At 43.9% G+C, this 26,678-nt stretch overlaps 1 protein-coding gene across 4 annotated transcripts in view; it reads right to left on the bottom strand.

The window, feature by feature from the left end:
• STIM1 (stromal interaction molecule 1) overlaps positions 1–17,709 on the bottom strand; it is a 136,727-nt gene extending 119,018 nt beyond the window's left edge. For all 4 annotated transcript variants that reach the window (XM_063433137.1, XM_063433146.1, XM_063433152.1 and 1 more), the window contains exon 1: positions 17,275–17,709. In XM_063433137.1, the coding sequence (XP_063289207.1) occupies positions 17,275–17,383 (109 nt within the window). In that variant the 5' untranslated portion in view covers positions 17,384–17,709. The remainder of the gene's footprint in view (positions 1–17,274) is intronic.
• Positions 17,710–26,678: the final 8,969 nt, after the last annotated feature.

Genomic DNA, 26,678 nt, shown 5'->3' with positions numbered 1-26,678 from the left:
TGTGTTTGTGTAGTGTGTGTATATAATGAATGCAGAGTGTGTGTTTGTGTAGTGTGTGTATATAATGAATGTAGTGTGTTTGTGTAGTGTGTATAGTAAATGCAGTGTGTTTGTGTAGTGTGTGTACAGTAAATGCAGTGTGTTTGTGTAGTGTGTGTATATAATGAATGTAGTGTGTTTGTGTTGTGTGTGTATATAATGAATGTGTGTGTGTATATAGTGAATGCAGTGTCTTTCTGTAGTGTGTGTATAGTGAATGCAGTGTGTTTGTGTAGTGTGTGTATAGTGAATGCAGTGTGTTTGTGTAGTGTGTGTGTATAGTAAATGCAGTGTGTTTGTGTAGTGTGTGTACAGTAAATGCAGTGTGTTTGTGTAGTGTGTGTATATAATGAATGTAGTGTGTTTGTGTTGTGTGTGTATATAATGAATGTGTGTGTGTATATAGTGAATGCAGTGTCTTTCTGTAGTGTGTGTATAGTGAATGCAGTGTTTGTGTAGTGTGGGTAGAAAGAATGCAGTGAGTGTGTTTGTGTAGTGTGTTTGTGTAGTGTGTTTTTGTGCAGTGAGTATTTGTGTAGGTATGTAATGTGTTTAAAGCTCAATTAAGTGGTCTGGGTGCAATGTCCCTCAGGTTTTAACCCTGCAGAGAAACTGCTATGTTTATATTGCAGGGTTAAGCCAGCCTCTGGACAGCCACTAGAGGTGCATCTGCAACGCTGGAGGAATAATATGCCTCCATCGCGCAGAGCGTCTAATGGAAAGCATTGAAAAATGCTTTCCTATTGACAGCTTGAATGCGCGCGGCACTTGCCGCGCATGCACATTCGGCTCCGCTGACGTCAGCGGGGGAGGAGAGGTCACCCGGCGCTGGAATAATGTAAGCTGCTGAAAGGGGTTTTAACCCCTTCAGCGCCATGGGAGGGGGACCCTGAGGGTGGGGGCACCCTCAGGGCACTATAGTGTCAGGAAAACTGCTATGTTTTCCTGACACTATAGTGATCCTTTAAAATAAGGGGGGTGGGGGAATTAACTTTTTTTTTTTTTTTTTTAAATATTCAATTTTTTTACATTTAGTTTTAGTCGTCCCCCCCTCCCTGCTTCTTACCTGGCCAGGGAGGGGGGATATGGCATTCCCTGGGGGGGCAGCACACTCTTACATCCCTTACCAGCAGCTCCCCTGTCTAACTCTCGCAGCCTGTGTGCTGCGCGGAGCGTTCCCATGATAACCCGTGGCAACGCCCTGCCAGCCACAGGACTCGCGAGAGTTAGACAGAGGAGCTGAAGGGAGCTGCTGGTAAGAAAAGAAAGAGTGTGCAGGGTACCCCAGGAGAGTGTGCAGGGTCCCCCAGCACCACGGCAGGACCCCTAGGTCTACATTATTGGCAATATTAGTATCTTTATTGGCCGATACAGATATTGCGGAAAATAGTCAGATTAAGTGGACTACCGTAGAAATTCCTACAAACAGACCTGCACACTTACCTCTCCGGCCTTCTTTGCGCAATAGTGCCTGACCTGCCTGTAGAAAAGCTTTTGATTAGAACAGCAAACCAAAGTTTTTATCAGCAGATATCCCAAGGGACGTGCTTCTGAAAATGCCCTAACTACTTTCCCATTAAAGAAGCAGTCATGAAGGCGATCAAGTCGCACCATGACCTACTAGAAGAATACCATGACATTCTCAGATCTCTCACTTTGAGAAGATGCAAGGCCTTTAAGTAGACAATACATACCATACAGAACCCTGTGAGAAGCTTTTAATCCACAGAAATGGGAAGACAACCCAAGTCAGGACCTCGGAGGAGGGAACCCAATAACTATCACACTGAGGACTATCTGCAGCGTCTCCTGAGAGAAACTTTCCTAGTTAGCCAACGCTTTTGCCAAAATTGAACCAGGCCCGCCAATAACGGACGATAATAACGGAAGATGGCTAAAATACAATTCCATATGTGGTTCTGTGTATGTTCTGGAACTCAAAAATAGTAAAATAAAACTAAACCCAAAAAAATACTAAAACGAATATGTGATGTGTTATACTTTGCAGTCACTAGAGACTGGTCTGGTTTTAATCACTGGCTTAGGATCTAAAACTGGGTCTACAAATTATGTCTGGCACACGGAGTGCCATTTTACATGCTGTAGGTACCTGCCCAGAATAACAAAATTACTGCAGCATTTCTATCTTCCCTAGAGCAAGAGATATCCCCCTCCATAACATTGGGGAAAATAAAGTGGTGTGGAAACATAATTTTGTTAAATATTATATTACTATTGAAGAACGAGTCATGGCGCCAACTGAAAAATGGCTCACCAATCTAATACTAGGTACGGAAATTAAGTCCCCGTCAAACTGGTTAAGACATCCTTCTATTGCAGGGCTCGAGAAACCTCATTGATTTGTGATCCTGTTGCCTTCAAGGCTTGCGACCAGATGCGCATACAATAGGTGGGTGGAGAGGGAGCTGTGATCTTCCTACTCTGTTCCCTTGTGCGCCGCTTTATGATCTCAGGACTGGAATATGATGTCACTCAGGACCCAGAATCATTAATTGGCATGCGAGGGAGCATAGCAGGAAGATCACAGCTCCCTCGGCGTCCACCTACACTCTCCCCCAGCCACCCGCCCACAGGATCCCAGAGAAAGTCGATCCACTTCAGCTCTCCCAAAAGTAATGTGGCTGTGGCTGTCCGTCACTGTGTGTGTGTCTGTCATTGAATGTCTGTGTGTTTAGGTGACCATCCCCCTTTCGATCGCATGGGAATGATGTTTTTACTTCCCTTGATCTTAGCCAAGCCAATGTTTTCCCATAGGAGAGCATTAGGAAGTTATTGCACATACGTTGCAAAACACTGCTCCAATTAGCATCTCCTCATAGAGAAGAACTGAATGAATGCATCTCTATGGGAAACGTTCAGCAACTCCATGCAGAGCATGGAGACATTGAATGTAGGCATGTAGCACTGAGATAGGAGCACTTTAGTGACCACTAGAGGAGTCACCAAGCAGCAATGTAAACACCATCTTCTCTGAAAAGTCAGTGTTTACATTGAAAAGCGTGCAGGGACAAGATATAGACACCTGAACCTCTACATTAAGCTGTAGTGGTCCTGGTGATAGTGTATTTTTGTCCATGAAAATAAAGCTTTGTAAGTAAAAAATTGGGTTGTTTTTTACCTGGATCCTAGATTCAAAGCAAATTTGTCAAGCCCTGTACTACTGGTTGTGGCAGACCGCCTGGCACCCCGACTGGGTACCTCTGCCAATCGCTGCTTCCTAGCAACACCGAGTACTCCTAAACCCTCCACCAGACACCATAACCACCGTAAACCCCACAGCCAGTGTTCCAGCTTGGTTGGTATCTCACTGTCCTTCACCCACCCTGGACCCAAGACCAGGATCCAGCTTCCAGTGGGTAGACCTCTCCCAATCCAGAGAGTAAAGCAGAATAGCTCTTACAAGAGCAAGTGTTGTAATCCAAGGGAGTATAGTGATTATAGCAATCCCCAGAGTGAATATATCTGTCCCCTCCACACATGAGACAAGGATCTATGTTGAGGATGAAGACGAACTGTTTAATGGCAGCCACAACTGGCCTTGTATGCAGGTCCCCATGCAAGGGGTTTTCCATAACATATTTCAGGGGCATTCCCCACTGGACCGGAAAGGAGACTGTGACAAAGTACACACTGGAATTACATTGGCTCTCAGGTCCAGGGTACTCCCACACAAAACAAGATAACCCCTTCCCTGTGCCTGAGAGATAATGGAGTCAAAAACTGTACTAAACTCAATTATCTCCAGGCACAGAAAACATACATTTTACAGTAACCCAAAAGTACCCAAAACACATGGAAACCCGACAAAGTCACATCCCCTGATAGCCCCAATCTGGGGGACCAACATATCCAAAAATCACACAGATCAGTTCAGGGGTTTCCATGGAAGTCATAGTTTTGACCGACCATGCACATGGTTCTATGCCCAAAACAGTTCCAGGGAATTAGGGCTTGCGGTCAGTCTCTCTTTCTGGAGTACAAAAGTACATAAATCACCCCCGAAACACACACACTACAGTGGGTAGACATTGAAAATGGGTATGACCCCAAATGCTCAGCGATTGATCACATGTGGACTCCCAAACGCCTTAGGGACAAGCGCAAATCCTTACGTCCTCTTCCTAAATACACCATACAGGCCTGGGACTACCTCCACTGCTCAGGCGGGGACAATACTAAGTTCTCCCCCTGGGCACCTATCACAGCCCTGAATTCGGTGTCTCCATGGCTATCACTGCAAAAATGGGGTGTAATGGGGGTCACCCGAATTGCAGATCTATGCAGACAGGGATCTATACTACCATTCCCGGAGCTACGAGCGCAGTATCAACTGCCCTCATTCATCTTCCCCTATATCCAGGTGAAAAGTTTACTTTCCAACAAGGTAGCACACACTCAATCCGACAAAAGCACATCGGATATCCAACGCACACTCCTATACAACCGCTGTCACAATACACCGGTCAGGAACAAAACCCTCACAATATGTTACTCCACACTAACGAATCAAGTGTCTCACCCAGAATATAAATATCGAACACAATGGAGGGAAGAGTGCACTCACTGTCCCACAGACAAACAATGGTTAACCTCACTCCAGGCCCTGAAAGGCATCACAACCTGCTATTCCCATGTTGAAGCCCATAGAAAACTCATCTATAGGTGGTACTATACACCTGATAAGATTCACAAAATATTCCCCCAGACCCCGCCTACCTGGTGGAGATGCGACAGAGATAAGGGAACAATGACCCATATATGGTGGGAATGTCCGGATATAAAACCACTGTGGGTAGAAACACAAAAAATATGGGAACAAATGTGAATCAAACTCCATCCGCCTAACCTAGCTCTTTTCCTATTACTCCCGAGCGATCTGCCCCATGCTGACAATCACGTACTAATGATGACAATATTAGCCACAAGGAATGTAATTGCATGCCAATGGAAAAAACCCGGATGTCTGACCCCCATATTGATATGGCACAAAACTAGACAATTTTTCTTCCCTTCTGTAACCCCTACTTAAAACTTCAATAAAATACAAGTTTGAAAAAAAGAAAAAAAAAAGTACATAAATCACTTCAGTTTTTAAAGCCCATAGTCTTTTGGTTGGAGGCTGGCAAGCAGGCCTCTCCAAAAAAAACATGGCAGAGACATTTTGGCCACAATGGTTTTATGCCAGTAAGGAATGGCTTGTTCACACAGCACCTGGTACTCTATACAGCCCTGGGTAATTCAGCTTTGAGAAGGTAATAGCTGCTAATGAACAATTTAACCCCAAAGACTGCAACCCCCCTCAACGTCCAAGACTTCAATCAGGAAGACTTGAACTGGCGCAACTGACAGGATAAAAGGGTCAACCGATGCTCTCAGTCCAGCACTTGTTGAGAATATTGAGAAGAAAAACGTATCTTTTTCACTGACTTGTCCGACTAGGATCTGACACGCTTAGAATATCAGAGGAGCTAGGTCCCAGGCTTTCTGACTAAAGTCTCAGACATTGAGTGTCAACGTTTTAACCACCTTCAGGAAAGAGATGCCTGGGACTTCCTCACACCATAACAACTTCATTGCTGTGAAGTTGTTATGGAGCATGGAGTGTCCTTTCAAATATGGATAGTTATGACAACATAAAAACACCTTCTCTAACCTTTGTAGGGCAGTAACAACATCCATACCCCCGATCAGCAGTGTCCAGTAAAGCAGGAAGTCTATGGAGGGGTAAAAGGGTGGGCCACTGATGCAAATCACGAAACAAGAACTGCCGAAAGGGGCGAACATACCCAAAAAGGGCGCATGTCTGCCCAAAGATTTTGAAGGACAGCGTGGCATGAATCCATGTCAGGCTGCCTGCCAGTCATGAAGGATGGCCAACTAAGGGCATACTATGCAGACAGCACCCTGAGCTTGGCGTAAATGCGTCTAATGATGCACTCGCTCCACTCGAAGGGCTGTCCCCTAGCAGTCACATGTACACTTGTCTCCTTACCTTCTTACTCCTGGAATATAGTCTGAGACAGAAAAAAGGTGTATGTATTGAGTGTAGCAGAAAGGGAACATGCCACAGTGTTAGGGAGACCAAAGTCAGCATTACCTAAACTAATTTAATTGTCTGCCAGTCCACATAAGTTTTGTTCCTCTTAAGTGTCCATAGTTAAAGAGTATGTGAAAAGTATGTGAAAAGTAGTTAGGGTTGCCAGCTTTCTTGAAAAAAATAAATCAAATACTGGCCTTACTAATGTCGCCCAGTGTCCCCATGTCACTGGGACACTAGGGGACACAGAGACTTTGGGACATTGTGAGACATGGGGACACTGAGAAACATGGAGACATGAGGAGACTAGGGGACACAGAGACTACGGATACTGAGAGACATGGTGCACTGAGACACCGTTATACATAGGGGACACTGGAGACTTGATAAAGACCTGGGTACAGGTGGAAATTTTGCAGTGTCCAATAAACCTGCTTAAATCCATCACAGTGAGTGCCTGAGAATTTTTCTTTTAAACTAGGGACACAGACACATGGGGACACTGTGAGACTAGATGACTCTAGGAAACACAGACACTAGGGACAAAGATACACCAGGGACACTGAGAGACTATGGACACTGGCTGGGAGACATGGGGACACTGGGAGTGCCCCATGTATCCCAGGTCTCAAAGTCGCACAGTGTCCCCATGTCTGTAAGTGTCCACTAGCGTCTCAGTGTCCCCATGTCACTAGGACACACTGCGAGACTAGGGGGACCCAGAGAAACACCAGGCTCACTGAAAGACATGGGTACACAGACACTAGAGACACTGGCTGGGAGACATAGGGACACTCAGAGACTAGGGGCACTGTGTCCCTTAGTGTCTTATGGTCCCCATGACTACCAATGTCTGTGTCCCCATGTCTCCCAGTTTCCCCTAGTGCAGGGATAGACAACCTTCGGCACTCCAGATGTTGTGGACTACATCCCCCATAATGCTCTTACACCCACAATGCTGGCAAAGCATCATGGGAAGTGTAGTCCAAAACATCTGGAGTGCCGAAGGTTGCCTATACCTGCCCTAGTGTCTGTGTCCCCATGTCTCACTTACCTGACCTGTAGGCTGTCTCTGCAGGTTTGGAGCTGCTCTCCTGCGGATCAGTGAGTAGAGAGAGGCAGGGAGGGATATGCTGTAACTACCTATCCCTGACTCCCTCCACACACACACACACACACACACACACACACACACACACTACTGGCCAGCGCTGGTATTGCAGAATAATATCGGTTTATACTGAGACTGGCATTTGTATTGCCGGTATTACTGCAATACCGGCACCAGCTAGGCAGCCTCAAACACTGGAGAAACACCGGCCACGTGGCAACCCTAAAAGTAGTGTGTACATTTTTTTTATAAAAAAGTAAAAAGTAAAAAAAAAAAGTCAATGGGCCTATTCCATTGGCATGGCCCGCGAGCTGCAGCTCCATCTGCCCCTATGTTAATCCGGCCCTGAGAGCATGGGTCCTTAAATAAAACACCATAAAAACTCAAAACAGTAGAGTAACTCCACTGGAAAGTTCCCCAAGGGGGTAGGATAACCCCCTTAACCTCTGGCTCACAGGGTCCTAAAATCTGCATTCTACACAACATTAACCCCGCACTGCCTATAGTGTGCTCAAACTAGGTTATTATTATGCATATAGTGCCAACATGCTCCACAAAGCAGTACAATGGATAAATCCCCTGTTTATAAACAGGAAGAAGTGAAAAAAAATACTAAACCTCTGAACACATTAAACAATTATTGTACGGAGAGATCCCGCCCTGCCTGCGTGTATGAAGGGATAAAAATAAAGCATGCCTATTTATTATACAAAATAATACCAAAATAGAACTTCCGATGGGAATGGAATCAGAAATCAGAAGCGCCTTCCTGAGTGGCGATAAGCGACTTAAAAAAAAAAGCAATTAACCCAGCACATATACTGAGGGAAACAGCTCCGCTTGATTGCTGCATGTCTGCTGGGCATTACGGCTGCTAAATCCAAAAATTAGATACTTACTTCAAAAATCACAGCAGCATAGACGATCGCAGGATCCTGGGCAAGAGGGCGCCATGGCTGAACCTGACACGCGGAGAACGGAGGCAGGCATGGAATGTTCAATTACCGAATCTCGGATTAGATCCCTTCTCAGTTCCCTCTCCACTGACCTACTCCAACAATTTAAAGAGATAGTGGCGAGCATTGCTAAAGACCTAAAAGACCTGGGGGAGTGGACAGATCACTTTGGAGCTAAAATGATGGAGCAGGCTGAGGCCCACAATAGTATGGCAGATGATGTTACAGACTTGGAGAACAGGCTGCAGGCACGCACAGACAAGCTCAACGATCTCAAAGGCCATTCCAGATGGAGCAATGTGAGGATCAGGGGAATCGCGGAATCTGTGGAGCATAAAGATCTGCAGGCACATGATTACAGATTTTTTATTGCAATCCTGACAAAGTTAGCCGTATTCACAGGGTCGGAAGACCAAAGCACCTACTCCCATCAACACCAGGGGAAGTGTTCATGCAAACACCAATTCCCCGCAGGATATAAAGATCTGGAAATGTCCCCGGTCATCTTGTCGCAAAGGAAGGGACTATCTCCAATTACTACTGTGACAAACTCTCCTTTCCAAGTGAGTTTGCCACGAGCTCCTGGAGGAGCAGCTTGCCAGCCTCCTGCCCACAGACTAAGAGCCATGTAACATGTAATATAAAAGTCTCCATTTGTGTATTTGGACTATATGATTAGTGAACCGAACAGACGCACAAACCGGAGACCATCCTGGAGCTTATTAAGCCTAATTGATACTTTGTAGCAATTTCCACTGCAGTGTTCTAAGTGTTCGTCTGGGTGGCCGCAATTCCTAGGGACGACCACGAGGTGGCGGCCATCTTGTTTGCATGAACACAGGCAGCGGTGTTTGGTCGTCGAGTTGGTCGTCGAGTTCAGTTTCCGATTCTCCTACAATGCAAGCTGTGCCTTGACTGGGCCTGGACTGAACTGGCTTGTGAGATCCATTAATGATCTCACAAGCCTTTTTAACCGGTCGGCCCGGTAACAGAATAGAAAGTATTGTGTGAAATTATTCTTCGGAAGCTAAAACTCCTGCCAAGCAGGTCCAGCCGCCCGTCCAGCGTAGCACACTGTGTAAGCAGAGATTAGCATGGGGTGGACACAAGGAACAGGTTGACCCTCCCAGGTCCGGACAAATTTATCCAGAAAGACAGGCTGGAAAACAGGATTATTTACCGAGAATGACGCCACTCCACTGAAGGGAAAGGTCAAAACCAGAGAATCTGACACTGAAACTACAAAATGCAACAAGTTAACTGACAGCACAGGATAACAGCAGATGTGAGAATACTAGGGATCGACCGATATTGTTTTTTTAGAGCCGATACTCTTTTAACTTTCAGGCCGATAGCCGATAACTTGCCGATATTCTGTACATTTACCATTTTGAAAAAAAACTATTTCTAAAGGTAAATGCACAAAATATACAAGCCACATGCACTGGATGCAGTGGAGCTGTGTATATTTGCGTAGTGTATACATAATGAATGTGGTGTGTGTGTAGTGTGCGTAAAGTGAATGCAGTGTGTATAGCGAACGCAGTGTGTGTAATGTGTGTGTATAGTGAATGCAGTGTGTGTGTGTGTGTGTGTGTGTGTGTGTGTGTGTATGTGTGTATAGTGAATGCAGTGTGTGTGTGTGTATGTGTGTGTATAGTGAATGCAGTGTGTGTGTATGTGTGTGTGTATAGTGAATGCAGTGTGTGTGTGTGTGTATGTGTGTGTGTATAATGAATGCAGTGTGTGTGTGTGTGTATAGTGAATGCAGTGTGTGTGTGTGTGTGTGTGTGTGTATGTGTGTATAATGAATGCAGTGTGTGTGTGTGTGTGTATGTGTGTATAATGAATGCAGTGTGTGTGTGTGTATGTGTGTATAATGAATGCAGTGTGTGTGTGTATAGTGAATGCAGTGTGTGTGTGTGTATGTGTGTATAGTGAATGCAGTGTGTGTGTGTGTGTATGTGTGTATAGTGAATGCAGTGTGTGTGTGTGTGTATAGTGAATGCAGTGTGTGTGTGTGTGTATGTTGAATGCAGTGTGTGTGTGTGTGTGTGTGTATGTTGAATGCAGTGTGTGTGTATGTGTGTATAGTGAATGCAGTGTGTGTGTATGTGTGTATAGTGAATGCAGTGTGTGTGTATGTGTGTATATAGTGAATGCAGTGTGTGTGTGTGTGTGTGTGTGTATATAGTGAATGCAGTGTGTGTGTGTGTGTATGTATAGTGAATGCAGTGTGTGTGTGTGTGTGTGTATAGTGAATGCAGTGTGTGTGTATGTATAGTGAATGCAGTGTGTGTGTATGTATAGTGAATGCAGTGTGTGTGTGTGTGTATAGTGAATGCAGTGTGTGTGTATGTATAGTGAATGCAGTGTGTGTGTGTGTGTGTGTGTGTGTGTGTGTGTGTGTGTATAGTGAATGCAGTGTGTGTGTGTGTATAGTGAATTCAGTGTGTGTGTATAGTGAATTCAGTGTGTGTGTGTGTGTGTGTGTGTGTGTGTATAGTGAATGCAGTGTGTGTGTGTGTATAGTGAATGCAGTATGTGTGTATAGTGAATGCAGTGTGTGTGTATAGTGAATGCAGTGTGTGTGTGTTTGTGTGTGTAGTGAATGCAGTGTGTGTGTGTATATATATAGTGAATGCATATAATGAATACAGTGTGTAGTGTGTGTGTGTATATAATGTAGTGTGTGTATATAATGCAGTGTGTGTGTGTGTGTGTAGTGTATATAATGCAGTGTGTGCATTATACACACTACATTATATAGACACACTACACTATATAGACACGCTGCATTATATACAGTGTGTGTGTTTTCCGGAAGGGATGTGATTTGTGTAAAATGGGGGGGGAAGCATTTTTTTTTTTTTAATGTTTGTTTTATTTTTAATATTTGTGTTTTGTTTTTTTGTCCCCCCTCCCTGCTTGTTGCCTGGCCAGGGAGGGGGGTATGACAGTCCCTGGTGGACCAGTGGCATTGGCTGAGCAGTGAGGGGGCCTGCAGGTAGCATTTACCTTCCCTGCAGCTCCTCCAGCTCCCCACTGTAAATCTCGCGGTCTGCATGCCGCGCGGAGCGTTGCCACGGCAACCCGTAGCAACGCTGACGGCCGCGGGTCTCGCGAGATTTACAGTGGGGAGCTGGAGGAGCTGCAGGGAAGGTAGGTAAACGATTGCTGCCCGCCCCCCCAGGACCGCCGGGCTTGTAATAAGCCCAGCGGTCCTAGGAGGTATTATCGGCAATATTGGTATCTGAATTGGCCGATACCGATATTGCCGAAAATACAGAATATCGGCCGATTATATCGGTAAAACCGATAATCGGTCGATCCCTAGAGAATACCCACAGACACATTTCTGTACGTGACTACATATCCCGATGTACAAAACAACAATTTACCACACACACACACTGACAGTCTGCGGCTCGACAACACACACACACTGACAGTATGCGGCTCGACAACACACACTGACAGTATGCGGCTCGACAACACACACACACTGACAGTATGCGGCTCGACAACACACACACTGACAGTATGCGGCTCGACAACACACACTGACAGTATGCGGCTCGACAACACACACTGACAGTATGCGGCTCGACAACACACACTGACAGTATGCGGCACGACAACACACACACACTGACAGTATGCGGCTCGACAACACACACTGACAGTATGCGGCTCGACAACACACACACACTGACAGTATGCGGCTCGACAACACACACTGACAGTATGCGGCTCGACAACACACACTGACAGTATGCGGCACGACAACACACACTGACAGTCTGCGGCACGACAACACACACTGACAGTCTGCGGCACGACAACACACACTGACAGTCTGCGGCACGACAACACACACTGACAGTCTGCGGCACGACAACACACACTGACAGTATGCGGCTCGACAACACACACTGACAGTCTGCGGCACGACAACACACACTGACAGTCTGCGGCACGACAACACACACTGACAGTCTGCGGCACGACAACACACACTGACAGTATGCGGCACGACAACACACACTGACAGTCTGCGGCACGACAACACACACTGACAGTATGCGGCACGACAACACACACTGACAGTATGTGGCTCGACAACACACACAGCAGCTTGAAGTGCCCCAGCAGCTGACACTCACCACTCTCAGCCGATCTCTGATAGTCGTAGTTGGTCTACTAATGCTGTAGTTCACGTGATAACTCAGGACCCACTCACGTTTTGTTAAATCGATCAAAAATAAGTTGACAGAAACCAGGGAGAAGGCACCCACATAGACTCTACACCATAATCACTGTAAAATAAACTGCAGTAGTTATGGTGCTTATATTATCCCTTTATCCCAAGCAAACATATTGTGAATTATTAATATATTATAAGGCAGATACTTCATTCTGCTCCAAGCTTCCACAAAAGATTTCATTTAACCCCGAAGTCTACTGGCAGTAACGTTGGCATATTTTACATAGTGTTTTGGAAGTGTAGTGAAAGCAGATGCATACTGTTATTATATAGGACTAGGTAATCTTAAATTCCACCAATCAGAACCTTTCCTTACAATTATTGGGAAGATTTGTCACTATTTCCCTTACCACATTACCATGTACAACATGTCACTGGATTATGTTATGTGGAAGTGAAAATGTAGCCCTGGCAAATAGAGAGGTTTGTCACGGACCCAGCCAGACCTGCAGTGGCTAGTAACTTAAGGCCTGGCTAGTAGTGTAGGCTTTCAAAACATAATTATATATATATACACACACACACACACACACACACACAATGAATATACAGTGTGTTTATATTTATATAAAACACACACACTTGGCTGGGCCCTATTCTCAGGGCCGCACTTGGCCATACGTATCGTGGGAGAGGAGGTAAGCGCTTTTCTGTCTCCTCAGCTCCCTAGCCGACAGGTCGGTATTGGGAGAGACTGACTTAATGGTGGCAGCTGCAAATAGCAGCTGCTGTTCAAGTGTCTAACTCCCACCTGTATGTCCAGACCTGGCCCACAGGAACCCCCAGCCCAAAATAACTTCATCTGGAAATGTAACCATCAGTCTCATGGTTTATTAGGTCTACAGACCCACTTGATGGCATTATAAACACACAGTTTAGAAGTCTAATGAGTGCGCGCTTCCCAATTCTGGCCCTATGTGGATCTAATAGAAATAAAGAGAGCTGGTGGTGGTGAGCGCTTGTTATTCAGCGAGGCTATGGAGGCAGACAGGAAAGGAAGTCGGCCTGCGGTACGGGAGACATGGGCCTAGTTACTAAAGCAGTGGGTCGTGTTCGGATGTTTCCATAGATAGATTACACAAGAGCCGGGACAATGTTAGGACCTGCGTTAACTGACTCACACAAGAAATGAGTCCAAGTCCGTAACGCTCTGCAAGTTCTGCAAACTCATTAACCTAATTAGCAGCATGAATGTTCAATTTAACAATGCAGATACCCAGGGGTCTCAACTATAACGGCGCTGCACATTCATTGGTGGTGCACTACTGCCCTACTCCGATTCCCACGCACGCCTTGGCCGGGCTGTGACACTCATATTAGCCGACAGTCCTCTCAACAGCTGGTAGTGAGCCTAAATATATCACTTAACCTCTCAGCAGCCAGAGGGCAAAACTATACAAAGCAGCCCGGCCGCAGGCAACGACTACGGCCAGCATTGTGTAACAGCCACCCCCCGTAGGACGCCCTGATTTATAGGCTGTGGTTGTTGCCTTAAGGCACCTAACTTTTTAAATAAATAAATAAAATAAATAAGGATGGCTCTGGATATTTGTGATCTAATCCCTTTTTCCAAGATTTAGAGAAAATAAAAAACTTGCTGCAGTTTCAGGCTTCACAGTAAAGCCAAGGGCTTCATTTACCAAGCAGAGAGTTGGTAGGAAAATCTAGGCCAGGATACATTATTGCTTTTTACTAAACAGGTCGGATTGCTTTTGTGGTTTGGATGGTATGTCTTTGTTAAGAAACTGCACTATAACACAGCACATTGAAGCCATGTCACACCACGCTCGGATAGAGCAGGGATTTATGGGAACACCGACATGAAGGTAACCGAGCCAACACAGGAGAGTAAAACGTTCTGGCTAATTCCTGTCATTGTTAGAATTCATTTAAATACTTTACAGCATTTTTTTTAAATAAATAATTTAATGTATTTTCAGGGACAGGTGACTATGTACTGCGACCGCACCAAGCTCCGGCCTCTGCAATTCTACAACGGATCTCTCAATAACAGAAATGGCAGTGGGGGATCGCCACAGCCTTCCAGCAGAAGTGGTATCAGCAAACACCATAACAAGTCCTTGCATTCACGCTAATTTAGCTAAATGGCTGGAAAATTGATCGAATTAGAGACAGACCAAGGGGAGTCCTGTTATTTATCATATTAACATATTCCACAGCACTAACAGAACGCTGCTCAAACAAGATTAGCTATGACCTTGTATATCAGTCGGTCATTGGAATGATCACACTGAGATTTGTTTGGAGTAAGAAAGCCCAGGTAAAGGGGGAGAGGTGGGGTTTACTCCCATTATATAACGGTTATATCGGACTGATGTGTCAAACTGTAACCGGCGCAGGTAATACATCAGGGTGAATTTCTCTCTCCCATTAACTCTGTACACAATGTCAGTATTCAGTGATACAGGCTGCATCTCACCGAAACAGAGACTGATTGGAACGCAAAGCGGATTGAAGTGGAACGCACGCGGCAAGTCTCCCCTTCAGCTTCGGAATACACAGGACTCTGCAGCTGACTGCAAGCCGGCTTCTGACAGTCAGCAACGGCAGACGATTACAACTGAAGGCGGTACAAACTCCGGATAAGGTTCCTATTCTTTGTAACCATCAGTGAATAATTGTGATTTTGATTTTATTCTTATTTTTTAATAAATATTGTTTTATATGGAAGACGGTTTTCTGTATTTCACATCATAAAGACCAACTGCTGGAGCTGGATAGACAACACTACCGATTACAACGTTTGATCCTTTTGTAGAGAAGTTTTTCACACATCTCTCCACTTTCTTCATATATTGTACTATACCACTTTCTATGTGTATCACAATGTTGCATATGATTTAAGTGTGTTACTAGAGTAATATTGTTGCTCCTATCGGCTAGCTTTCCCTGCTGTTACAATAGAAGGGTTTTCAGCCGTATCTAAACAGGAGCATACAGCGTAATAGACTTCAATAGACTCCCTTGCTCGTTTATCAAATATTAAGGACCAATATTATTACTGCATTTTTATATATAGAGACTACTTTTATATTTCCAAGTGATTTTAAGTTTTTGTATTTGTATTTTTATTTTCAAGATATAACATTGTTTAGTCGATTTACCCCTCCTGCTCTTTTATATTGCTATTCTACTGAGTCTAGTGAGATTATCTCTCTCTTTCTAGTAAGATAAGTGGCAGCAACTATCTCCTGGTACCAGCAACTTGATTCTTTTTGCTATCTATATTTGATTCAGTGATGCAGAACTGATTTGTATAACCCCCTGCCATCTTATTAACCCCTTAAGGACACATGACATGTGTGACAGGTAATGATTCCCTTTTATTCCAGAAGTTTGGTCCTTAAGGGGTTAAAGTACAGAAAGTCTGAGTAGCGACCCAGCAATGGCGCTCACATGGTTAAACCAGATTCAGTTATCATGTTCCTAAGAGGCCAGCATGGCTGGAAATGGGTTTTCATCGGAACCGAGGAAGCTCTGCAATTAATTTACTTCCTGTAGTGCTTGATTTTCACAAACTTCATGTACCAGCTAAAGATTCAGGGAAACTAGGTGGATCTTGAAACACTGGACAAAAGCTACCGGTATGTCACCCTTCTCTGATCTATCTACACACAAACTCCAAGCTATACCGTGTATCTGGATACAGCATGGAGATGTATGAACTGGTTGTCCATACAGGACGTTCATGTACTTCTCCTTACAGGAAACAGGAAATCGTGTTCTAGACTTAGTACAGGCTGGTTACACTGTATGTGGTTCTGCATACAGGAAGTCGTGTTCAAGACTTTGTATGGGCTGGTTACATTGTATGTGGTTCTCCATACAGGAAGCCGTGTTCAAGACTTTGTATGGGCTGGTTCCAACAGGAAGCTGTGTTCTAGACTTAGTACGAACTGGTAACACTTTATGTACTTCTTCAAACAGGAAGTTGTATTCTAGACTTAGTGCAGGTTTTTTACATTGTATGTAGTTCTCCATACAGGAAGTCGTGTTCTAGACCTAGCCCGGGTTGGTTACATTGTATGTGGTTCTCCATACAGGAAGCTGTGTTCTAGACCAGTAGTTCTCAAACCCCCCTCTCAGGGTACACAACAATAAATATATACTCTTAAAATAAAAAAAGGCAGAAGCACTCGTTCTGACAAGCGTGCACAGACAATGCTTGGACCATGGTATAAACTGGTCCATCACAGCCTCCAGTAAATAGTCAGCCGTTACAGCAGCACTATTTTACCAAAGCCAGTGCTGGACTTGTATTTTGAGCCAATGGGGATACTGACAAACCTTGACCACTGTGTATGTTGGTGGTATGGACAGGAGACTACTGTTACTGAATTAGCATTAGCCTCTTAGGATAATCTTCATCTCATCTCATCAGCTGCTTTCAACAATGTTGACCAGCACAACATTTAAACATTGTTTTCAATTGTACAGACCATAGCAAACAGACCTACGCAGCTGGGTACTGGGCCCTCCAGGACACAGGTTCATCATACATCAAACCGTTAGCTAAGGAATCCTCGAAAGCTATGGATAACATATACGGGAAAAAAAACTAAAATCCTAATCACCCATTTCAACTCCAGATCTGTATCCCAGCACATAACGTTTGATAACATACATTCTATATACATTGGACATGTCATCTTGTTTGGCAAACCCTCCTGCAAAATAAAAATGTAATTCCCTCTCTGTTCCATCAAAGAATCGCCGATGACGGAATTTGGGGCCCTGAATTTGGAGAATTGGGAGCAATGTGTTTCAGGAGTGGGATAAAACATTAGTAAAGTTATTTAAGATAGGGAAGATGTGCACCTACCTGCAAGTATAGACTCCTCCGGAGGAGCTCCGGTGGGTTTGTCTCCATGTCCTGGCTGGAGAAATGAGGCACATACAATCCATACCACCAACCTTGACCACAGATCCATCTTGTTTGTGACAATATGTCAATATGTAAATATATATTACGGTTCTTTTTTAATTTCAACCAAAGCACGCGTTAGATCGACGTTGCATCCACTCGATGTATGTCCCTCTCACAAAAATATGAAAAATCTATTTCTTGAAATATCGGTAGCTCCACACCTGACACTGAAATCTGATGGCGAGGAGAGGAGGGGACGGAGCAGCTTCTTACACCAAACACATCACGTGCTTCCCAGACACAACTTTTAGTATGAGTGTCCTGTCCATGCCAACATCACTTCAATCACATCACCTTATGTTCCACTGGGAATGCAGCCATGTTCCAAAAAAACCCTGAGATTCCAAGGAGAAAAAGTAGGTAATCAGAATGCAAGGGATATATTGTATATGTTTAGATGAGCATAAAAAGACAACAGGCAGATGTATGAGGAACAAATATATAGATACCAATATTATATTAAGAGTGTAAGCTCATGGGCCGGGCTTTTATTATCCCTTCATTCATGCTATGGACTTTGGTTAAAAGTGACAGATTGTGTTCCTAAAGCCATCAATTAAAGGGAGACTCCACTGTCCAAATACAAAATAAATAAAAAACACAGTTTAGTAGATATATCCCAAATTACAGCATACATGCTTTAAATTACCTCTTACCACTGGGGGGCTATAACTGAAAAAAAATCGTGCGAAACCTGCATTTCTCTTGTCTGCGATCTTTACTAGCCCTCCCCTACTAATCCACTAAGCTAAACAAACCAGGAAGTAATATGACTGCATGTCTGATTGACAGCCAGGGGGGTGTAACCAGGTTCATTTATAAAAGTAACAAGTTCTATTGAAATCTACACTTTATGAAAAATGAATAACGAGGACACTCTTCACACATGAAGCTTTCATGCAAGAAAGTTATTTTGGGGAGTGTTTTATATGGTATCGGTAAAAAAAAAAAAAAAAAAAAAAAAAAAAAAAAAAGACCATCCAGGCACCTGGAAAACAGCTCACAATGCTGCTCCACGCATTCAGGTCACAATGAAAATAAAGATACTTAATTGGCAGACTCTCTCTAATCACTGATTTCTCCCAGGGGGAAGAGAGGAAGGACAGGACGTGCCCAGCCATATTAAAAGGAAACTATAGTGCCTGGAAAACAAATAAAGCATTCTACAATGCCTTCCTATGGGGTTTCGGGTGACGCTGGATGTCCTCATGCATAGCATGATGACGTCCAGCGTCAGCAAGGCAACCAAAAGTCGCGCAACGACCCGGAAGTCCCTCTAGTGGCTGTCTAGTAGAAAGCCCCTAGAGGTGGAGTTAACCAACAAAGGTAATTATTGCAGTTAATTGCAGGATTAAAGGGACACTCCAGGCACCCAGACCACTTCTGCCCATTGGAGTGGTCTGGGTGCCAACTCCCACTACCCTTAACCCTGCAACTGTAATTAGTGCAGTTTTCATAAACTGCAATAATTACCTTGCAGGGTTAACTCCACCTCTAGTGGTTGTCTACTAGACAGCCACTAGAGGTCACTTCCTGACACATAGCACAGATTATCTGTGCTAGAGCGTTGCTGGACGTCCTCACACTGTGTGAGGACCTCCAGTGTTGCTCATTTCCTCATAGGAAAGCATTGAAAATCTTTTTCAATGCTTTCCTATGGGGAGCACTAATGCGCATGCGCAGCATTGCCGCACATGTGCATTAGGTCTCCTCGGCCGGTGGGCGGGATCAGTCTCGCCCACCGGTCAACAGAGACAGTAGGAGGAGTAGCGCGGAGGAGGAGACAGCGACGAGGGACATCGTCGCTGCCTCAGGTAAGTGACTGAAGGGGTTTTCACCCCTTCAGTAACCGGGGATTGGGGAGTGGGAGGGAGAGGGTACCTCCAGTGCCAGGAAAACTGATTGTTTTACTGGCACTGGAGGGTTCCTTTAAGGGTGCTGGGAATATGCACCCACACTACTTCAATGAGCTGCAGTGGTCTGGGTGCCTATAATCTAAATCAAGTGTCCCTTTAATCTAAATCAATGGCTAATATTTGTGTAATGGGATGGAAGCAGCAGTTAGTCTTTATTTATTTCACTGATATGTTATACACACAGTGCAGTGCAGTAAAGGTGTTCTGCACAGACACACAGTGCAGTAAAGGTGTTATGCCCAGACACACAGTGCAATAAAAGGTGTTATGCCCAGACACACAGTGCAATAAAAGGTGTTATGCCCAGACACACAGTGCAATAAAAGGTGTTATGCCCAGACACACAGTGCAATAAAAGGTGTTATGCCCAGACACACAGTGCAATAAAAGGTGTTATGCCCAGACACACAGTGCAATAAAAGGTGTTATGCCCAGACACACAGTGCAATAAAAGGTGTTATGCCCAGACACACAGTGCAATAAAAGGTGTTATGCCCAGACACACAGTGCAATAAAAGGTGTTATGCCCAGACACACAGTGCAATAAAAGGTGTTATGCCCAGACACACAGTGCAATAAAAGGTGTTATGCCCAGACACACAGTGCAATAAAAGGTGTTATGCCCAGACACACAGTGCAATAAAAGGTGTTATGCCCAGACACACAGTGCAATAAAAGGTGTTATGCCCAGACACACAGTGCAATAAAAAGGTGTTATACACAGACACACAGTGCAATAAAGGTGTTATACACAGACACACAATGTAATAAAGTGTTATATACAGTGTAATATGATACAGTATAATATAAGATGGTATATACAGACATAGTGTGATATATATATATATATTTACAGACAGACTGTGGCATGGCAGGCTGTATTACACACACACACAGTATGATATAATAATAATACAGTATAATATGATATAATAATAATAATAATAATAATAATAATAATACAGAATGATATAATAATAATAATAACAATACAGTATAATATGATATAATAATAATACAGAGTGATATTAATAATAATAATACAGTATAATATGATATAATAATAATACAGTATAATATGATATAATAATAATATAGAATGATATAATAATAATAATAATAATACAGAATGATATAGTAATAATAATAATACAGTATAATATGATATAATAATAATAATAATAATACAGTATGATATAATAATAATAATAATACAGAATGATATAATAATAATAATATAGAATGATATAATAATAATAACACAGTATAATATGATATAATAATAATAATACAGAATGATATAATAATAACACAGTATAATATGATATAATAATAACACAGTATAATATGATATAATAATAACACAGTATAATATGATATAATAATAATAATACAGTATGATATAATAATAATAATATAGAATGATATAATAATAATAACACAGTATAATATGATATAATAATAATAATACAGAATGATATAATAATAATAACACAGTATAATATGATATAATAATAATAATACAGAATGATATAATAATAACACAGTATAATATGATATAATAATAACACAGTATAATATGATATAATAATAATAATACAGTATGATATAATAATAATAATATAGAATGATATAATAATAATAACACAGTATAATATGATATAATAATAATAATACAGAATGATATAATAATAACACAGTATAATATACTGACCGATGCTGTAGGGCAGGCTGTCCCTCTGTGGCCCCTGTGGCCCCCGCTGATGGCTGTGTAGTGGGGCAGGCTGTCCCCCTGTGGCCCCCGCTGATGGCTCTGTGTTGGGGCAGGCTGTCCCTCTGTGGCCCCTGTGGCCCCCGCTGATTGCCGCTCGGCCCCGGCAGCTCCCAGTCTCCCTGCCCGGCTCTCTTCGCTCACTTACTGCTCTGGCCCCGCCCACTGCACGCAAGGCCGCCGGGACCGCCCCGCCCCTGCAGCCACTGAGGCACCCGCTAAGACCACGCCCACTGGCGGACACATCCAATGATCGCAAGGCTGATTATTACCCCGCCCACTGTCAGTTACTGGACAAACCCACTGCCCGCACAGCTGTCCATATTGCCCCGCCCACTTCCTGTTGCTGGCTAAACCCATCGAACTAGGACAGCCGGGAATGGCCCCGCCCAATACCTGCTGCAGGCTGGCAAGTCCTGCCCCCAAACCCACTGCCTTAGCTCCGCCCCTAAGCCGTATTCCGCTGCCTAGTGCCGGGTCACTATGTCGCGCGAAACACTGCAGCTGGGGGCGTGGCACTGGCTGTAGGCGGGAAAATGCGAACTCTATACCTGGCACAGCTGGTCAGTCAGTCAGTCCCCAGTCAGACTGGGAGGAGGGAGGGCGGCCTACTGGCTATCACAGGGGGAGGGGGCAGGAGAGAGGGCTACTTACCTGCTATCACAGGGGGGCTACCTACCTGCTACTACAGGGGGAGGCAGGAGAGAGGGCTACTTACCTACTTTAATAGAGAGCTATCAGGGGGGGCTACCTACCTGCTATCAGTGTTGTTAGGAGTATATTAGGGTTGTCATTAGCTTGGCTAATATAGCTTGGTTGCTTCTTCTAAGTGTGTGTGGTTGGAGATATTCTGGAGAGTGTTGCTTTTAAGTGTGTGTGTGGTTGGAGATATTCTGGAGATAACCTGGAGGTAATCCGAGGTATTCAGGAGGATAAATAAAAAGTTAAGGTTAGTTTGATTTAAATTATTCACCTCATTGGAATGGCAGACTTAGTTCAGTGTAATAGTTGCTTTGCATTTGTTTCACGTTCCACTTTTTGGAGGTTTAGTTGTTGTCTAATCTGTAGACAGTTCTCTATCTTGTGGCAGGAGATTGTATTTCTGAAGTCTGAGATTTGTAAATTATCTGGTAAACTGGAACTGCTGCAAAGCCACTGCCACAGAGACATAATAGGAATGGCAGATGGATTACTGTAGGATCTGGTAGACTTGGAGTTGTGGATAAAATGCATATTGCACAGTCTGTTACTCTACATAATTCACTTTCTGCACTTTCAGAGTGTAGTGGTATCATGGAGAGAGGCACTGAGGGTAGTGGTGGAGACTATGGTGAGGCCTGATAGCAAACAGTTGTTGTTGGGGGATTCCATCATAAGAGGTGTGGAGATGGACAATGCTGGTCTTGTGAGATGTCTTCACTGAGCTACTGCTCACAGAGACAGGAGACATATTTGTAATATTGTTAATGAGCAAAGCAGGAAGGGGAATTGGATGTACTTGTCCATCTAGGGACAAATGACTTGGCTTGCAATGAGGTTTTGGAGGTAAATGAAGTTTTTAGTGTTTTTGCCAATGATATACGGCAGGTTGCTTCCACACTGTCGTTCTCCGAAGTTCTGCCTGTGCATAACACTCAGGACAGGCGGATGCGTATTAGGGACTTTAACTTGTGACTTGGTGACTGGTGTCGGGAGCAAGGATTTGGCTTTATTTCTCATGGTAGCTCTGTTTGAAATGGAAAACAGTGAGCAGTTCAGAGGTTTTGCTAGGATGTATTTCAGGGATAGGCAACCTTTTAGCAGCACTGTGCCGAAATAGGATTGTGATGTCCCGTAGCGTGCCAGTCCTATTTTTTTTTTTTTTTAAATTGAGGTGTGTATGCTGCTGTATTCTGCTTGTGTTATTTATACTGTAATTGCTTTGTATCGTTGTATTTGTGCGTATATGAGCTATTATAGTGTATATGTTCATGAGTAGATTGTGGTATCGTGTATGATACATGTGTATGGGGGCAGCTTGCGGAATTTGTGTGTGTGTGTGGATGGATATGTCACATTGTGTGTTTGGTAGTGTGTGTTTGTGTGTGTGGGGGGGCTGTTTGGGGTATAGCATGTGAGAGGCTGCATGTGGGGTTGTGTGCATGTATGTGGATTGTTAGTGGTGTTGCGTTTGTGCGGATTGTGTGTGTGTGGGCTGTCCGTATTATTTGTATGAGGGGAGGGTCTTTCTGCATTTCTGTGTATATCTAGCAGTGTGGGTGGCTTCCCTGGGTTCCAGTGGGGACCAGGCTGATCAGGTACAGGTAAAAGACAGCAGCTGCTCTGAGATCACTTCCTCTACGTGCTGCAGTGCATAAATTGAGGATTGTCCTTCACCACCTCTTCGTATTAGCAGATATCTGAAGTTTTATTGGGACTCCTGATAGCCCAGAGCCTGTTTGGCTCTAGCAGGCTTGAGTGCCGTGCAAAGGCACCTCGAGTGCCGTGCATGGCACTTGTGCCGTAGGTTGCCTACCCCTGATGTATTTAAACTAGGAGGGGTGGGGGGCAAAAGGGTGATAAACCATCAATCCAATTGCTTCCCAAAACAAGAACAGAAGGTGCCTGTAGCAAGTGTGTTAAAAAATGATAAGCTTAGGGTCATGTCTACAAATCTTGCAGTTTAGGGAATAAGATCCATGAACTTGTGGCAATAATGGCAACTGATAATGTAGATTTAGTCGCTGTTACTGAGACATGGTATAATGAGAAAAATGACTGGGACATAGCAATACCAGGGTACTCTTTATATACCCTGTATGTAAAAGATAGCATAAAAGTTAGCGAGGCGTATATAGTCTGCTTGGATTACGTTAGAATTTGGTAATCACACAGTAATTTGTGTAGGTGTGATTTATAGACCCCCAGGACAAATAGAAGAGTTAGATAATCTACTAGTTGAGGAAATAGCTAAAATGACAATGAAGGGGGAAGTTATCATCATGGGTGACTTTAATCTTCCTGATGTGAATTGGAAAACAAAAATAGCTGCTTGTGCCAGGAGCACACATATTCTAAACTCCCTACTGGGATTGTCTCTAAAACAAGTCGTTGAGGAGCCAACTCGTAAAGAGGCCATACTAGATTTAGTGTTAACAAATGGAGATTTGGTATCAGATATTACTGTAGGTGAAAGTTTAGGATCCAGTGATCATCAGTCAGTGTGGTTTAATATAAGAACAGTGACTGAGTCACACCACACAAAAACAAAAGTTTTAGGCTTTATAAAAACTGACTTTTCTAAAATTAGAATATGTGTAAAGGAGTCATTATCAGACTGGAGCAATTTAAATGGAGTCCAAAAGAAATGGGATTATTTAAAAGTTGCACTGCTGAAGGCAACAGAAAATTGCATTAGGCTTGTCAGTAAAAGCCTTGTCAGATATGGATTGACACCTGTCCTCAGAGACCCTGATACACACTGACACAGAGCAGAATAGGGAATATTCACTAAATGCCAAACATTGTTATACAGGGGAATATTCAGTAAATAAGGATAAGAGGGGGGCCTACTGTCCTCCCCCCCCAAACCCCACCCCTGCGCGGTGGGTGGGGGCCATAAATCACAATGGGGGGGACCTACTGTCCGCCCGCCCCACCCATGAGTGGTGGGTGGGGGCCATAAAAATAATGAGGGGGGGGACCTACTGTAGGATGTTGTATCGATCAGGTAGTGTAAGGGTTACGCCCGCTTCACAGTGACAGACCAAACTCCCCGTTTAAAGCACCGCAAACAGTCCATTTGCACAACCGCAAACTCCCCATTTGCACAAGGTTGGATACCAAGCTAGCCATGTCCGTTCCTTGTCCTCACTGATGTCATTAAAGGTCTCTTCCTCCACCCAGCCACGTACAACACTAAGGGTCCCCGAAAGTATGCTAATAAACTGAAAAAAGAAAAAATCTCCCAAGAAGGAGATCTAAAACTGTCATAGGAAAAGGTTAGACAACTATAATAAAGTGATACCTACAAATCCTAGTGAGCATAGGTGTATAATAGAGAGAGAAAGGGAAAGCAGAGTAATGCTTCCTAATACCGTGGTTAGTACCCTTTGTTAAAGTAAATTGAGTAATGGACATAAGTCTTTATTGTATAATTTATAAATAACAAAGGGATACTATACTCATTCCGCTATAGTGGCTAATTGTGTAATAATGGTAATACTATTACCTATTATATAATATTGTCAGGGGCAAGGAAATTCCCTCTAAATAGATGGGTATAGGCAGAGAGTATGGAGACCGGAGTGATAAAGTGTCAATAAGGTGATATAAAGTAAAATGTATCACAGACACACAGCCACCCTTTCTCTTAGCTAGTTTCCAGAAATGCTGGATAGGTAGAAGGGCTATAAAGACTCAGAGAGGTCTAAGAAGAATCCTCTAAACTAGCCCTAATCTCCTTAAACACCTTCAAGGGTGTTCTAAGCTAAAGCTCAATCTAAACGTTTAGATGACTGCCTGATTTCCCATCACAGATGCTGGCTAGGAATAACACTATGCGAGATAAAGAGTGGGTCTAAGTGCCCATAGTGCAGTAAAGTGTCCCTAGTGAAGTGAAAAAGAGAATAACGAGCTGGCGCCCTATCAGGGGACGTATATATGGCATCGATTTTAGGAAGCGGGAGATGAAAAAAGATGCTTGGTCGGTCCTCCTACTTCAAATTTGGGGCACTGCGCGTGCACTCTAATGTGCCACCAGATAGGAGTGGTGTGTTAAGTAGTACTATTCCTATCAGTTTAATCCCTGTTATGTGCCTTTTTTTTGGTTTGGTTTTTGAAGCCAGAGTGCAGAACCAGAGGCACGAAAATTAGGCATGTACACATGCCTGAAAAATTAGGTAGCGGCCAGAAAAATTGATGTTTGTTTCCCAGGCAGAAAGTGCCCTAAAACATTGCGGCTTGAACCCTAGTTGGTGGTGGATAAGTCACGCAAGTCAACCGGCATTCAGAGCTAAAATACAGCAGCGTGTGGACCATTTTTAGCCCAAGGCAGCTCATCTCATCAGGCCTTTTTTAGTCTAATGTATCGCCCACTGTCAGTCCCTTCGGGATCCATCCCTCATTCATCTTAATAAAGGTGAGGTAATCTAGACTTTTTTGACCTAGGCGACTTCTCTTCTCAGTGACAATACCTCCTGCTGCACTGAAGGTCCTTTCTGACAGGACACTTGAAGCGGGGCAGGCCAGAAGTTCTATCGCAAATTGGGATAGCTCAGGCCACAGGTCAAGCCTGCACACCCAGTAGTCAAGGGGTTCATCGCTCCTCAGAGTGTCGATATCTGCAGTTAAGGCAAGGTAGTCTGCTACCTGTCAGTCGAGTCGTTCTCTGAGGGTGGATCCCGAAGGGCGGTGGCGATGCGTAGGACTTAAAATGCTCCGCATGTCCTCCACCAACAACACGTCTTTAAAGCATCCTGTCTTTGCCGGCGTGGTCGTGGGAGGAGGAGGATGACTTTCACCTCTTCCCCTGTTAGATTCCCGTTGTGCTGTGACATCACCCTTATACGCTGTGTAAAGCATACTTTTTAATTTATTTTGCAAATGCTGCATCCTTTCCGACTTGTAATTTG

Source organism: Pelobates fuscus, chromosome 1, assembly GCF_036172605.1.
Source record: "Pelobates fuscus isolate aPelFus1 chromosome 1, aPelFus1.pri, whole genome shotgun sequence".
NCBI classification, from domain to species: domain Eukaryota; kingdom Metazoa; phylum Chordata; class Amphibia; order Anura; family Pelobatidae; genus Pelobates; species Pelobates fuscus.
Note: the sequence above shows the minus strand (reverse complement) of the source record. Positions and strands in the feature narration are given on the sequence as shown.